Source organism: Falco peregrinus, chromosome 1, assembly GCF_023634155.1.
Source record: "Falco peregrinus isolate bFalPer1 chromosome 1, bFalPer1.pri, whole genome shotgun sequence".
Lineage (NCBI taxonomy): Eukaryota > Metazoa > Chordata > Aves > Falconiformes > Falconidae > Falco > Falco peregrinus.
The window spans coordinates 115,188,481-115,204,306 of record NC_073721.1 but is presented as its reverse complement, the minus strand read 5'-3'; the positions used below and the strand labels follow the sequence as shown (position 1 = coordinate 115,204,306).

Below are 15,826 nucleotides of genomic sequence, written 5' to 3'. Positions count from 1 at the left end.
TAGACCAGAAACTTTTATGAAATGCTCATGGATTTTCTGTGTTTAATACAGATCGGAGGAGGCTGGTCATAGGCAACGTGGGGTGGTTTTGATTTTTATTGGTGTGGTCCTTGGAGAGCACCCACAGTGTCCCGCTGTCCACTTAAGTATTTAAATGTGTTATCCTCACTTCCTACATCCCTGATGTGTCAGTCCAAGTTTAAAATGATCAGGAGAGGTTTTTACCAGGGCAGCAATATAAAAGAGCGAAAAGAGTATTTGATCATTGGCTTTAGCATAACTACAGTAACTGCAGCCTTCAAATCCAATTTTCATGCACTGGCCATAGATACAGTATATTTCTCTGGGAAGTCCTCCCCCAGTTCTAATTTTTATCATATTCCACAGATTTTTCCAAATGAATTTTACACATAAATGCAAAACCAGAAGAGAAAAGAATTTTAATCTAATGAACTGAGTGAGGGAAAATTACCTGCCAGTGATATAAAGTGTGTCTCGAATTTTCAACATCAGTTGGAAGTCCAGTCTGTGCTGAGATTCATTGCCTGAAGGGCGTCCTCTAAATACTGGATATTGCCTTGAATCTGCAAGTAAAAATGGGCTACACCATCACTCAGGATTATAGAGCTAAAGAATCAATATATGGCATTGATTAGCTGTATATACTAGGTGTAGAAGGGTTTAAACTAAATTCCTTGAGTAATGTCTTGAATATAAATGAGAAAAAGATGGCTAATGTCAGCAAATGTTCTTTTTCCTGAAGTTATTGCTGTATTTCTGATTGCTTTTTTTAAGAAAATGATTAAGTGTTCTATTAAAGATACAAAGCCAGTAAACACATTTCAATTTGAAAGGAAACCGACTTTTTTTTGATTTTTATTTTATTAACTTCCTAAGGTAAAAAACCCCAACAAAACCCAACATTAGAACTTCTCCCCTAGCGGTTAGCACCATTTGCAGATTTACTTACAGTGGTAGTCAACGACGTTAATAGGGTCCTCGTCTTCAGGGAAGCTGACAGCTCGGCACTGGGAGAGACTCATCAGCATCACGGAGGCACAGAGCAGAGGAAGCCTCATGGCTGGTGGAAGGTCAGTACCACCTTTGTGGCTACACTGGTTAGCTACCTGGGAAAAGGAACGCGCCGGTGAGCTTTTGGCAGCGCATGCGACTTCCTACGGCAGGAGGGTTTTCCGTTTGTATTTGAGCACTGGCAGCAGTGGGCTAAACTGGTGCTTATGGAAGGCTCCTGGATGTACGTTGATGGGAAACTGCTGCGTGACATATCCCTACGCAAAGCTGCTCTGAAACATATTGATGTTTGCTAATTTTTAGCTGGATTTACAGGCATTTCCAAAGAAGCTGTCGACTGTCAGCCCATTTAATTCAGGGGAATCACAAACAGAACATGCAGGCTGCTGACCTGGCAAGAAAAATTGTCAAACTTGGGATTAGAATTTTAATTAAACTGCAATCTCTTTCCATCCTCTCTATCACGGATTGTCATCCAATAAAACCCTTTCCCCATAAAATACCTAAATCTGATCCACAAAAAGTCATGACACACACAAGCTGTCTGAACATCCATACCACGTTTTAAAATTATTGCTTATTTCTGGGATGTGCCATCACAACACTACCCTGACATGCTCACTGCAAAAGACCTGATGTCTAAGACCAGACACTTGACGTGTTGCCTGGTGCAGTGACATACACACACGTATAGTAAATGCAAAAATGCTGCCTCTGCACTGTGACAGTGCTTGTCACGTGCTTCGCAAGGGCGGCAAGAGACTCAAATGGGGGCACAATGCTGGACTGGGTTCCAAAGATGCCGCTTTCCCCCAATTCTGTTTGTTACTGCAGAAAGCTGGCAACTTCAGAGACTTTCACGGTGGGGTGTTTTTGTGTGTGTGCGTGCACGCGCGCTCTATAGGTTATACGGCACGTGTTATGATAGCACCACAACGTTATACAACAAAGCTTTGAAGAGGGGAAGGGAAACATAGCTTCTCCAATTAAACCGCAGGGATATTTTAGTGAGCAGAATGTAACTACTCAAGTTGCAATTTGGGTAGGATGCAAGAAAACGCTTCTCAAAGTGAAACGTGATCCTTAATGTGATCCTTAATGACCACAAGTGGTCCGGGCAGGGGTCAGATTTCTTGTTAGAAACCTGGCAAACATCGCACTATTCCCTCCTCCAACCTTCTGGAGGCATTCATTCAGGCCCGATTCGCAGGTCAGAGCTTTGAGTCACCAGCTCAATGCCTTGCAGTTGCTGAAATTGGTTATTAAACTCTTTGTCTAAACAGGAAAACAGAAGCCTTGCCATTTTAATGTTGCAAGAATCGCTGCGAGAGGTACACCTTGCCAGTACAAAGTGCCAGGCTTGATCCAGCAAAGCACATAAGTATTAATCATTTAATAATTTGAAAAGCAATTAAAAACCCCCTTCATAACAACACTTAACCTTTCAGTAATGTTTACTGAGGATGAAAATACTGTATTTGTTAATTGATAGCAGGGCTGGCTAGGGGCAGGGCTTGGTCCTTCCACGAGGCTGCCGAGCTCAGGCGGATCAGGCTGGGCTGCGAGCAGAGCAGCTCACAGGCTGCCAGCATTTGGCGACAGGGTGGTGTCTGAATGCCCGTCCATTACAGACTGACCTGAAAAGAAGCATTTTCCACCGTTAATGATATTTCTGTATCTCAGTCCACCAGTCCAGAACGAATGGGCTGTGCTCCTAGTCAAGATTGATGAGTGCAGTGGTTAATAAACACTAATGATTCCTGGCACTTTCCCTCTGCTCTTCCTTGTCCTGACATGGCCCCTTCAGCTGAAGCATCTTGCGTTAAATTACTAATGAGCAAACTTAAAACAAACTGGAATTAATAAAGTTAGTCAAATTAGCTCTTTCTTGTGAAAGCACCATTAAGGCAAAGTCCTGCAGCACAGTGGCTCCCAGACACAATAACAAATCATTAATGGTTACACAATCTTTCTTTTTTTTTGGTCCTTTTTTTTCCCACCCTAAGAAAAGCAGGCTCCAAATATCCAGCCCACTGCTGTCCCAGTGGAAGAAGAGAGAGGGGAGGCACACAAACTGTACGTTGAGTCAGTGCAAAGTAACATCTGTAAGGTGCTTAGCAGAAGTCCTCCCTGAAGCCTCATCTTCTTGGAGAACAAATGAATACAAATTGCCAAAGAGCAAGAATCTCTCCCAGGCATGTAGGCTTCAGTTAGCACAGGAGATGAGGTTGTTTGTGACCCACACATCATGACTCAAAGAGACCCTGGCCTGGCTGCAAAATGCATGCAACCTGCAGCCTGCACAAGTTCTGCCAGCAGCACGCACGGGCATGCATTAGGAAGTTTCCTTTTTCCTCTCTTTCCTTCCAATATTCCCTCTAGGAGGAATTCACTGGGGCAACAAATACAAAACTTGAATACAACCTGCCTTCCAAAGGCAGAGAATGTCTTCTGGACTGGAGGAGACGGCTGCAGAGGACAAAAGGGCAATCTGCTACCTGGTGGCCGCAACAACCACACTGTCACAAAACCAAAAAGGAAACAACCAAAATGCCAGGTAGACAAAGAGAGTATCGAGTTCTCTCAATTAGATTCAAATTTCAGGGTGTATATCATACTCCCTAAACCAAAGCAAACTTTTCTAAATGTAAAAACACAGGATGCGCCTCCCTGGAGATTGCACCGAGAGCAGGAACAAACGCATGTTGATGTCTTCCTCAGAAACCCCTCAAACCCCTGAACATACTCCAGAGACGAACTCTGAGAACATAAAAGGCAGGAACAGTTATGTTCAGCAATCTCTTTCAACTAAACATCACCTGTCGCAAGTCTTGGTGCAAGCAAACACCTACATCTCATGAAGCACAGACCCTTGTCCTGCGAGGACAGAAGAGCGGACAGAGCTGAGCCAGATCAGCAAACCACAGGCAATTGTATCTATTCATTATTTTTCTTGTTAAAACATTACAAGAAGAGTAGCCCTGATTTCTAGCTACATATGAGAAGAAAATGCATTAGCTGCTTGGACATAGGCTTGAGATCAGAACCGCTGAAAAGAGAATAAACTTGGAAGAGCAGCTGTTCCCTGGATAATCAGAAAAATGGGCTCCATCTAGACCTTGGAACAGGCGTTTATGACAGCCAGGTGTATGCTTCTGGTAGGCACAGATACCGTGGTGCGAGAGACATAATTCTTGCCACATTCAGACCTTTTAATGGAGGCCGCTGCTGGGGACTACGAATAACAATGCTGAAGTATCTGTTTGGACCAGAACAGCTGATGATGAAACGCTGGCAATGCCTACCTTCAAGAAAACGCAGAAAACAATCACACTCTGGGCCTGATTATTTTTCCCCAGCCAGGATTCAGACCAGTCTGATTAATTTCTCTTATAAATTGCATTCCTAGCATTTCTGCTAGGAAATAATTCATGGCAAGTGCAATGTTTGGAAATTACCATATTACTATCCCTGTTTATTTTGCAGCTGGGGAACTGAGGCACAGATCAGGGGCGAATTTGTTACTGAGGCCAACCACCAAAAAAGCCTTTGCAAAGGCACTGAGCTGGTGGGGGTCGTTCCTTGCAGCACACGCGAACGGGCCAGTGCCACTGGGTGGAAAAGGCAGTACCAGATCAAAGATCTCCGGGCCATTTGGTCTGTGCCGTAACTACTTTTGTCTGCAAACACCAAGAAAGGGAGGTGTAAATGTTAACTGGTGGCACAGATCCACACCGGTGAAGAGGACAGCAGCCTGACTGAAGCAAGCCTTCAGGCCAGGGCTCTTGGTCAAGTGGAAGGCAGGTGGTTGTCCCAAGTCACAAACTGGCTCCTTGTGGCTGGCACCTCTCAATCTCACATATGAATCCCATCCTTCAATTCCTGATTGGGGGAATCCAGAGGAGCAGGGTATCATTTCTGTTAAAATATGAGCCTGCCTTCAAACAATCACACATGAAGGGGAACAGGCTGGTGTTTCTTGCCCATTAATCTACTCCAGCCTTTGACAACGCGCTGGTGACACTCCATCAATCATCTTTCCGTGTGCTACCACGTAAAAGAGGAGGGGGGAAGGGAAAGGGCATTCAGCCAGCTGGAAAGAAGCAACACATAAAATAGCTTCAAACCAGACTGATGCAATATCTTCTATTCACTCAAAAAAAAAAAAAAAAGTATCTTAAAAAATCTCCTTAACACAATAAATGCTTCTCGAAATGCTAAGCGCAGACAGGAGTGTGGTACAGCAAATCCAGGCTGAAGTTCAAGATAGGTCAGAACAAAAGATATATCCTAAAAGTTAGTTCACTTGTGGAGAGCTTGGCGAGGCAAAGGAGAAAAAGGTTGCAATAATAAAAGCTGAAAAACAGGCACATAACACGAAAAGGCTGAAATGACTACATGGTGTTCCCTCTCCCCCAGACACAGGGCAAATCAGGCCGTTAGGTGAGATCAAGGGTCTCCTCTGGGCTTGGGGGTACGCGTTAACCATGACAGCGAGGGGGGACAGGCAGGACTGATTAGCAACGCGCTGAGCTCAGTCAGTTCATGTGCTGCGGTTTCCCACAGCCCCAAGTGACTGGACTTCAGCAGATCGGGAAATCCCTGTTGTCCTCTGCTCCTTCCTGCATGCAAATGGCTCCCTGAGGGCACTAATTAGTGCAAATGCACTAACTAGTGCATTTCTGAGATAGCATCTTCTGAAATTTTAAGCATGAAACCACTCTAATAATAAGATAAAAAGTTAAAGCAAAAAAGTCCTTTACTGCTGTTTGTTCAGAGATGCTCAGCAGGTTTCTTGGGACCTACAGCTGAGGCTGCTGCTCCTCTCCCTGATGGAGAGCAAAGCAGACCCTCTGCAACTTCCATTCCTCTCAGCCCTTGAGACAAGCCCCAGTGAGGGTCACAGTGCATCCCTGGGCAGTGCCTGCAGGGCACCGAGCAGCTGCCCAAACCAGTGCTCCGAAACTCTTTAACCAGAAGACCACGCAAACAACACAGACCTGTTGGCTGGGCTACAGCAAGTCACAGATTGCACTTGCAACCAAATAAAAGTCACGTCAGTCTCCAAACGGGAACTTACTTGCGTCAAACACAAGGCACACCCCTCCCCTCCCCCCCCCTTTTTTTGGATGTAAAGGACTGGTGTAAAAAGGTTAAAAATACTGTTTACTATGGCCTCAGGGATTCTCGCTTGATGTACAAATCACCGACGGTACACTAGCTGCAGGCTGAAAAACACTAGCTGAAAAGGGTATGGTTCCCACTCTTGGCTTCATGAAGTTAAAAGCCGTGCTGGCAGCGACTGCTGCGGGGGTAGGACTCACATCGGAGTTTACTTGCTGACGGTAACTGCTCCCAGGTGGGAGAAGCTCAGCTTCTTGAGCCAGGTGCAGGGAACAGCTTGCCGGCGAGGTGTTGGTGCTGCTGCAAGGGCTGGAGCCGCACTTCACCAGTGCATGGTACAGAAAGGTACCTTGTTGCTGAGTTTTGGTCTATCAAGCAGGTCAAGCTTTTCAGAAGACAAAACATTTCGAAGAAAATACATGAAGGTGGTACAGGCCGCCTTCAGCAGTGCTCTAGACCCGCTGCAGAAACGTATGCGGTGGCAACCATGGGTGCACCAGCACGTTCACTCAGAACAGCACCTTATCTCTGCTGTGCGTGGAACAAAATAACTACTGCAGAGCCACACACTAGGGGAACCAGGCCAAAGTGGGTTTTGGTAATCAAAACACGAAAACAAAGCATTTTTCTATCATCCATGCCAAAATATAAGACCAGCATGGTCCCGCGTCTGGTGGCATGAACTCTAGAGAAGGAGCAAACAACCCTTTGTCCTACCTCTATTTTTTTCCAGTCTTGCTCCTTTTTTCTATGTCTCACTGCATGAAATGGGTATAATGAGTCATTTGCTTACAAGCCAGAAAGTATTCCACACAGAATGCAACATTTGCCTTAAAAATCTGCATCAGTATCTATTAGATGAGAAGCAGGGGGATCAGATTCCCATTTTAGGTCATATCTATACATAGGTTTTCCAATGATGCAATTGTTTTATAGTGTGGTAAGTCCTCCCAAAACAAGGGTACAACAGCCAGCATCAATACAAGTGTGATTTTTTTAATATTTTTTTTTTCAAATGGCATTCCAGCGTAAGCATGCTGCTTCTAATGAAGGCTGACTTCAGTTCCTGAAGGCAATGCCTGACACAGGGGTTTAGTGTACATTCAAATCTCAGAGATTGTCTGTGATGTGATAAATTTGTATTGTGGAGTTCAGTGACAGATTGTTTCAGCTAATTATCAAATAACACAGGAAGAAAACCTGTGGTTATAATAAAAGAAACATACTTAATTCTTGTAGTCCCTTTTAGAAACTTAGAGCATGATTTTGCATGAATAAATAAGAAAAAACGTCAAATTTCAACTTGCAGTATCTAGCCATCCTTTATTTCTATAACAGCTTTAAAGTCTGCAGCTCGGAAGAAAAAAATTAGGATATTTGGAGCCATGATATTAATTGAGCATGAAAGTGCAAATAACAGGTCTGTTATTTTAAGATAATACTTGACGACTTTTAAGGATTCTGCATTAACACCTCTTGATCTGTGCCTAAGTAAAAAAAGATAGTTTAATAATAAAGTGATGAAACCCTACCACTGAGCATCACAGCTTTCATCTTAATTGGCTTATGGTAGTGCTAGCTACACTTGGGTTGTTTGCATGCTTTTAATGTTGCAGAAAGCACACCCCTCTTGCTCTGGAACAAGCTGACAGAACGCTTGCAAAATGGATAGGGTGACTTTTTAACGATGCAAATGTTTAGTGGTTGATTAGATGCACTTTGAGGGCTAAATTCTCCTGTGATCAAAAATTGACTCGAACACAGGTAGTTTCAGCAGGAAAGGAAATAAAATGCTGAGCAAACTCTAAGTGATTGCTTCAATTATGTTTATTTTAAGTTAATTTTTGAGAGTTAATGTTAACTACCTTCCCTTACCAGGGTGATACAAAAGTCCTCCAGCTGAAACCAACCTTTGATTTCAGCTCACATCTATGGCTGAATCGGTTCCGTTTCACAAAGCTCCCGCAGGACATGCTCCCCTTGAAAGCTTGCCAGGGTCGAGCTATCGGTGATAAAGGGCAAGGTTCTGTAACCGACGCCGGGCTCTGGATTCCCCGTTGTAGCAGGTCTGCGTTTTATGCATCCAAACTGCTCGTGCCCAGCTGAGACCGCCCTAGGAAATACTAAATTTGTCCGTGAAAGTGCCCAAGGACCGGTGCAGAGAATGTCGATGCAATGATGTTCAGGGCTGTTCTACGCTCTCAGTGCTGACCCTCCGTGAATTCCTGGCCATGGGCAACACCGGCAGCAGGAGCCCCCATCTCTGCCCCAACCCCCAGCCCAGGACTGCAATGCCATCGTGCCGGGGAGAGCAGCCCCGGGCGGCAGGGCGAGCTCAGCTCCCGCGCGCCTCCAGCTCACAGCCAGGGCAGGGCGGCCCTGCGCCTCCATCGTGTTTTTCAGTCGGAAACACTTTTATCCTGGAAACTAGAGAGAAGTCTCAACCCATGATGATGAAGATCTAATTACTTACAGTAGAGACTTGGATGCAACCAAACCACCCCCCGTGGCCCCAAACAAAAGCCCCAACCCCTGGCCGAAGCGTTCCCTTCCCCTCCCTCCAGGAGGGCTGGCTGCTGCGCTGGGTGAGCAGCCCAGGCGCAGAAGTGTCCCTCCTGCACGCCCAGAGCACGCCATCCCATAGCAAAACTGCCACGTTTCGGCATGATTAGGCATCATCTTGATAAGGCAGCTCTGGGACAGGTACAAACCAGTATTCGCAGGTGAGGCCATAATGAAGGTCTCGGGCAGAACTTGCACAAGTCCAGCTGACGCCACCGCCAGCTGCTGGCGGCACCCCTGGGTCTCTGTTTGCAAGCCCTGCCACCTCCCAGCAGCGCAGAGAGCAGCCTTCACCTCCAGCTGCGCTCCAGCCCCGATCCCCGAGATAAGCACTGCCCATTTTAGACCTGGCTGGAGCCCAGGAGGTCAGGGCTTGCCTACACGATGAAGTGAACGGGCTGTTTTGAAATGGAAGGGAGGTTTGGGGGAAAGAACACGCCCCAGCAAGCAGGCCAGCTGAAGGAAAAAACAGGGATTTGCACTGCGGAGAAGGCAGGCACATCCACTGCTCAACAGGCTGTGCTCCAGACAATGTTGCTGTCAACCTCACTCCAGAAAGCATCACTTCTTCCCACCCACTGCTCTCCTCGGCTATAAACATCCCTCCAGCATCTCAGCACTGTGCCTTGCTCAAGCATGGGGCTTGCTGGCTTCGGTTGCTGCTGCTGGGGAAAAGGCTGCTGCATGCCACTGCTCTCACTTCAAAGAGAAAGTAAATGGCTGCTGGAAAACGCCAGGAGAGAGGCAGGAGACTGTCAACTGGCAAGAAACACATCACAGCATCTCAAGCACTGCGCCGGTGTTAGCAGTGTGCCATTCTCGGGGCTGGAACGGGCAGCGCCTCGCCTGCGGGAGTACTGCCCGTGGAGACGGGGGAACAACGGGGTTTTAGCTAGGCTTGGTTTTCCTGCACGGACAAATCTGGGAGCTGGCCGCCCAGTTAACCTGTTTGTATATGCAAAGCATGTGCTCTGCCACTTTCCTGGGCACAATCAATTACATGTACAAAATGCAGGCATGAAAACCTGGAGGAAGCCTGAGCGCAAAGTTAACATTTACTATTATCTTGTTAAGCATTAAAGATTAACTATGCCAGTGAAAGGATGTGTTATGAAATGTCTTTCCTAGGCTGGAAAGTAAATAGAGGGAGAGTTTCGTGTTTTTTCATCTCAAAACCTACTCAGAATTTGGAATAATTGTTTAAACTGCTGCTTTATTTTACCATAATAGCAAAATGTAGTCACTTGCCACGTGACTGCTTGTATTTTCATTTGAGATGTCGTGCAGAAACACATGGAAATCTGGTGAAGGCAAACCAATTTTAGAACATGTTCCGAGCAATTGTTTTGCAGCACTGCCCTACAGTATGAAGTCTCTTACATTTCTTAAATTGCCTAATCAAATGCAGACTCTGTTCCAGTCACGCTAAATTTTCACATAATGGCAGAAAAATACTTCTTTCTAGCCTAGCACCGAACAGTTGGATCACATTATTACATTTGTTGCTTTTGTAGTCTCCGAGTGAGTATTTGTAAATGTATGTATATACATATATCCATGGGGGAGAGCAATGGTGCTCATGCTGCGAGACCCTGGGGACCATTGGAGGGGCAGAGGTACGTCTTGAGAGGTGTCTGTGCTGAGGGTCTACTGGGAATACCTGGCTTATCAAGAACACAGAGGGTGGCAAACAATTTATTTTTTAAAATCAGACAAATTAGCGCAGGATTTGATCCAGCTGATTCTTTACCCTGCAGTCTGCTGAAGTTACTAAACAGATACAAATGCAGTTAGGTAAGTTACACCCGTATTACTGCCAGCTTGGGGTGGGAAGCAGGACTGGTACAGCGTGCAGCCATGGCTATCCTGCTCTAGGTCCTGAGCTTGGGCATGTCCCTGTACCGCATCCCATCCGCGTGGGGGATTCTCTGCATCACAGAACTACCCGCTCTCCTTGGGCCGAACACAACCTGCAGAGCCACGCTCGGCACTCACCTGGAACAGGGCTCAGCCAGAGCTGGGCACCACCCTCCCCTCTTTGACGTGGGCTACATCACCCCATGATCCCACTCCCCCTGTAAGGCAGGAGAGTACTGGCATCACAATGCTTTGGCATTCTGACTAGCGAGCCACAAAGAAGCCACAGATCAGACCTTTAAAAGTAAAAAAAAAAAAACCAAACCTAAAATAATAAAATTTGAAATCAGTAACATATGGACTGCAAGTGCTTGAATCAAGGTCACAAGGAAATCTGTGGCAAATCAGGGAATGCGACTTAGGGCTTTAAAGCTTTACATGACAGCCTGTCCCGTTCTCTCCTCCATACCAGCCTCCCAAGATCCCCAATACAATTACAATGTTTCCCTAAATCCTTATGTTATCACCCGTAATATCGGGCCAGTGTAAGAGCATAACTAATCACATCGGACCCACACGCCATGTACCTCTGCAGTTCTATTTTCCCTCCACAGCTGCCCCAAATACATGCCGGTTTGTGCTGGCCCAGTTTGCCACGTCAGACCACTGTGCAATCAGAGCGGTGCTTGTCCTGTCTTTGGCAGGGATGAAAACCTGATGCTTTAAGGGGAGGAAAAGCCATAATCCACTCTCACAGCAAAACCTGTATAGTGGCACACAAGACACAAAAAAAAAAAATCTAGCCGTACACTTGCAGGGAATCAGATTAATCCCCAAAGCATGTTTTGTCTGAGGTTACCATTAAGGAAAAAAAGTACATAATGATAAAAATATCCCCACAGCATTTACTTTACGAAGAAAATATGTTTTACCGAGCAAAACCAAATTACTGGCTTTTCAGTGTTAATCTTCGATAAACACGTGCTGGGTTAAAGAAACTGTCATGGAGAGCAGAAGTTTGCAAATTGAAAGGAACCATTCAACTCTGCAAGATGATTTTTTTCTTCCCCCCCTTATGACTCCTTTCACAAGACACCTGGGGACACTGTTCGCACACCACTGACAGCTTTCACACCGCTGCTTCTGCCCCCTTATCCTCACCCTCCTCGTCCGCACTTGTCTCCAGGTGGAAACACACAAAAGAGCTGTATTTGCAGGGGGTGCCAGTGCAGGCTCTCGGACAACTGCTGGAAAGCCAGAGGGCCCCCTCCTGCCCCGCAGCCTGGCCGGGTCAAGTCACGTCCGCAGGGTGCTGAGCCCCCCGACCCAGCCAGGCAGCACCCTGACGTGTAACACGGGGTGCTGCATCGCTGGGGGACCACGCAGGCTGCTGACCGCGCTCTTGGTTTAATGGCCATCACACAGGCGGAGTGGCAGCTCCCTCGCGAACAGTGGGCTACAGCCAAACCCCATCTAAAATGTTAATTCTGTAGCCTTAACTACGCGCTAAGGCTCCTGTCAGTTAAATACACTTTTTTTCTTCTCTGGAGTCTTCCAAACCCGGACGGTTACACGGCCCAGTAGGGCACGCCAAGTGTTCACACAGCACGGGAAGGAGGTACCATGTGGGACAGAGAAACAAGGGCTTGAAATACAAGCGTGAGAATTTTCTGTTGACCCCAAAGTGCATCTCTCGTGATAGGCACGCACGGAAATAGCAGCGACACGTTCCATCAGTGGCGTCCCTGCCGCAGCCCCGGCACCCACAGCCACACCAGGGAACACGGCGGCAGCACTCCAGGGGAACAAATGCCTTTTGTTTCACACCACAACAAAGCTCTGCGGAAGGTCCTGCCCAGCAGAGGTGCGAGCCCACACCTGGGTGATGCTGGGGAAAGCAGGGGCCCAGCTGTCACGGCCATTTGTGACTCACATTAAGAAAAGCCCGTTGTCGCAGGAACAGCCGAGCCCAGCAGCCAGCTGCTCGCCTCTCATCCCCTGCGAGGTTCCCTCCCGCCCCGGGGTGGGCAGCCAGGCTGTGATGCTGGTCCCCGCTGCTCGCCCATCCCCTCCGGTGAGCACCTCTGTGCCCCTTCCCCGCTGTCCCCTTGCGCTGGAACAGCCTCCCAGCACCCACCTGCCGATTACTGCCCCGCTCTCATCCTGAGCCCTCTTCAAAGCGCTCTCTTGCCCCTGCCGCCTACAAGCATTGTGGCCCCTTCCCGACACACGCAGCTCGGCTCTGTTTAGGCAGCCTGCACGCCAGCATGCTGCTGCTGCTGCAGGCCAACGCAGCCCCCTGCTCCTGGGGGCCGCTGCCTGGCTGCACCCATCTGCCAGCTCTGCTCCAACCATCCACCACCAGGAACAGCATCATCCTTCTCACTCTGCCTTTATCCCGCGCCCATCGAATTAGAAACCTGGGCTGCCATTTGGCTCCTGGATGCAACGGTTAAAAAAAGAAGTAACAGCAACAACAACCCCTTTTGCAAGAGTATCTGTGTGCAAATACGACCTCTGTAATGCTACCAAGGTCAGGCGGACCAAGGCCAATCTCCTGTGTGAGAATATAAATCAAAGCTGTCCAGGGACTGATTTCATTTGCAAGGTTTGTAACCATGCCGGACAGAACAAATGTCACTTGCTTGCTTGAGCTCCTTGCTCCTCCTCTTCCACCAGCACTTCTTTGCTCCTCCACCTCCATCCAGCCCCTCCCTGCCTGGGAACACCTCCTGACCTCCCCTGCTCTTGAAAGCAAGAGTTCTCTTCTAGCGAGAAAGCTGCGGCTCACGCATGACAGCCAGCCACGCTAGGCCAATTTATTTAAATCACGCGAAAGACTCAACAAGTAAAATTAGCACAGAGCCACAGGCAGATTCACCTGCCAGTTACCTGCCATTTGCAGCGCACGTCAGAATTAAAACAATAAATCCTGCAAGGACTTCATTCCTTTTGCATTCATAGACCTGCAAAACAAACCAAGGAAAGCATCTGTAGCAAGTATTAGAGTCTGGGCACAGATCCTGTGAAATCACATGGTTTCCGTTGTGGAACTAAAAAGGCTTCTACAAGAATGTGTGAAATACACAGCCGAAATTCTCCATTCCTTTCTGTGCTCTCTGGCAGTTTGCGTGGCTAAGTTAAAGCAGCGAGTTCTGTTTCTGTAGCTGGCGGCTTTCAAAGCACACCCCGACCTGCAAGCGGAGCGAGCACAGGGTTCAGCTAGCAAGCTGCCTCCTCAGCAAGCTCGGAGTTAACGCAATCCCACTCCCAGCAACAGGTTGCTGCCTCCAAACTGGAGCCTTGAAGAGAGGAGCCCAGTGGCTGCCCCAGTCATCTTGCAGCCCTTCTGCAGGTGTGCCGCTGAGCGGCACCGGGGGCTGGCCGGGGGGCCAAGGCTAAAGAAACTTCACGTTCTGGATGTTAACTTTAGTTACCATAGCCAGACAATGCCGCCAGTGGTGTGGAAGAAAAAATTGCTGTAGCCAGCTGTGCTGTTCACAGTCGGATGGTTTCTGTGGAGCTCCAAATGGTTATGGAGCCAGTAGCCTGTTGTGGCCAAGGACAGAATGATGGATGGTCTACACACACTGTCCAAGCAGGGAGAATGGCAGAAGTTCACTTCAGGGTTGTTAAAATGCTAATCTGGGTTAGTTAACAAAAGCTGAATGGAACAGAAAAGTTAGGGAAATAAACACTACTCAAAGTTATGTATGTGCACTACAGATTTGATCTGTGGTTAACACAAACATTTGACTTTGGAAGTGGGACAATTCAACAGTCTTCCCATTTGAATAAACTGAATCAAGTTCTGATATTAGCTGTACTGTAATTACTGTCAAGCCATGAGGAAGGAAAGAGGGCTTCAGCAGACAACATGCAGAGCTCCGGAAAACAGCATCAGAAGGGCAGTAACACGATTTTCGCTGCACACCTCTTCCATGTGACATGGGAACAAACCAGAACCTACTTTCTTTTGAACTCGAGGCTGGCAGCTATTCACAGAACAAGTAACAACTTAATAAAATGGCTTAGATGGATTTTAACGGTAACGGCAGTAGCTTATCTGATGCATAAGAAAACAGATCATCTGTTCTAACAGCAGTTTTGACGAAAGCAACATCTGAACTGTTTTAATTACATACAGAGCTGCTACGACTGAAAATAACTTGTACTACCCAATGCAAGTAATATGCCTTCCATCTTTTCTTAATTACTTGTGGAGTAAATTATCACTTCATCCAATGGAAAGACATCCAATATTTTTTTTTCAAACTGGAATTATAGGTCTAAGACATGAGCATGTAATCAGCCACCACCTTCTCTGTTCAGTAAGCAAAGCAAACACATCTAGTATTCCTTGAAAAACATCAGACCACAACATAAGTCAGCTTAATGTAAGCTTACACGAGCACAGAAGCTACTGATGCAACTGTTTCCTTTGTCTTACAAAGAAAGACTAGAATTGAAACAGCCTGTCGTGCCACTTCTATGACACTTGATGAAAAATGACCATATTCACATAGGATCTCCACTTGACTTCAGATTTCAAATTTCTTTTTTTCCAGAAAGAAGCATAACAAAGGCATTTCAACATTTCTGTACTGGTTCTGTCCAGCTAAATGGGCTTCAACCAACTTCAAGGGATGCTGAATCCTGTGTTAAGTGCAGTAATTTTTTTAAAATAACTTAAACCCCATAAAAATCAAGAGCTGTAATCCTGTATGTGACCAACTGAAGTAAGACCAGAAGATATGTTATTACAAATGCCTAAAAGACGCTTTGAAGTGAGCTGCTATGACGTCCTTTTCTTTACCTTCACAGATCTCGTATGACAGGACCAATCAGATCAAAGACCAATTTAGTCAGAATTACTTGCATCTATAATTAAGCATTCTATCTAAATGAGCGCTCTTCGTAAGTCTACATCAAAGTTACGGTGGCTCCAAGGGCTAAAGCATCTGCTCTGATAGCCAGCTCAGACTGGCCGTTCAGGGGAGATGGGGATGCTCAGATGGTCCAGCTCCGAGGGCGCGACAGGCAGGGGAAAAACCCACAGCCACACAGCTGGTTCGTCAAGCTTTGACAGGGCCATCACCGTATTCCTGGCACACACTCCTGCATCACACAAAGCACGTTTAGAAAATGATGTTATCTTTGTTGCATCTTGACCATAAAGGAGAACAGGTAGTGACAGACTGCGGGATACGAGGGAAGGAAGGTAGCTGTTCCCTAGAACTAAAGGTGTGGA

General features: G+C 46.8%; 1 protein-coding gene across 11 annotated transcripts in view; it reads right to left on the bottom strand.

The window, feature by feature from the left end:
• Positions 1–15,826, bottom strand: part of SEMA6D (semaphorin 6D) — a 138,135-nt gene that overhangs the window by 12,823 nt on the left and 109,486 nt on the right. For all 11 annotated transcript variants that reach the window (XM_027792527.2, XM_055809670.1, XM_055809684.1 and 8 more), the window contains exons 2-3: positions 971–1,127; positions 473–584 (exon numbers count right to left, since the gene is read on the bottom strand). In XM_027792527.2, coding sequence (XP_027648328.1) covers positions 473–584; positions 971–1,079 — 221 coding nt within the window. In that variant the 5' untranslated portion in view covers positions 1,080–1,127. The remainder of the gene's footprint in view (positions 1–472; positions 585–970; positions 1,128–15,826) is intronic.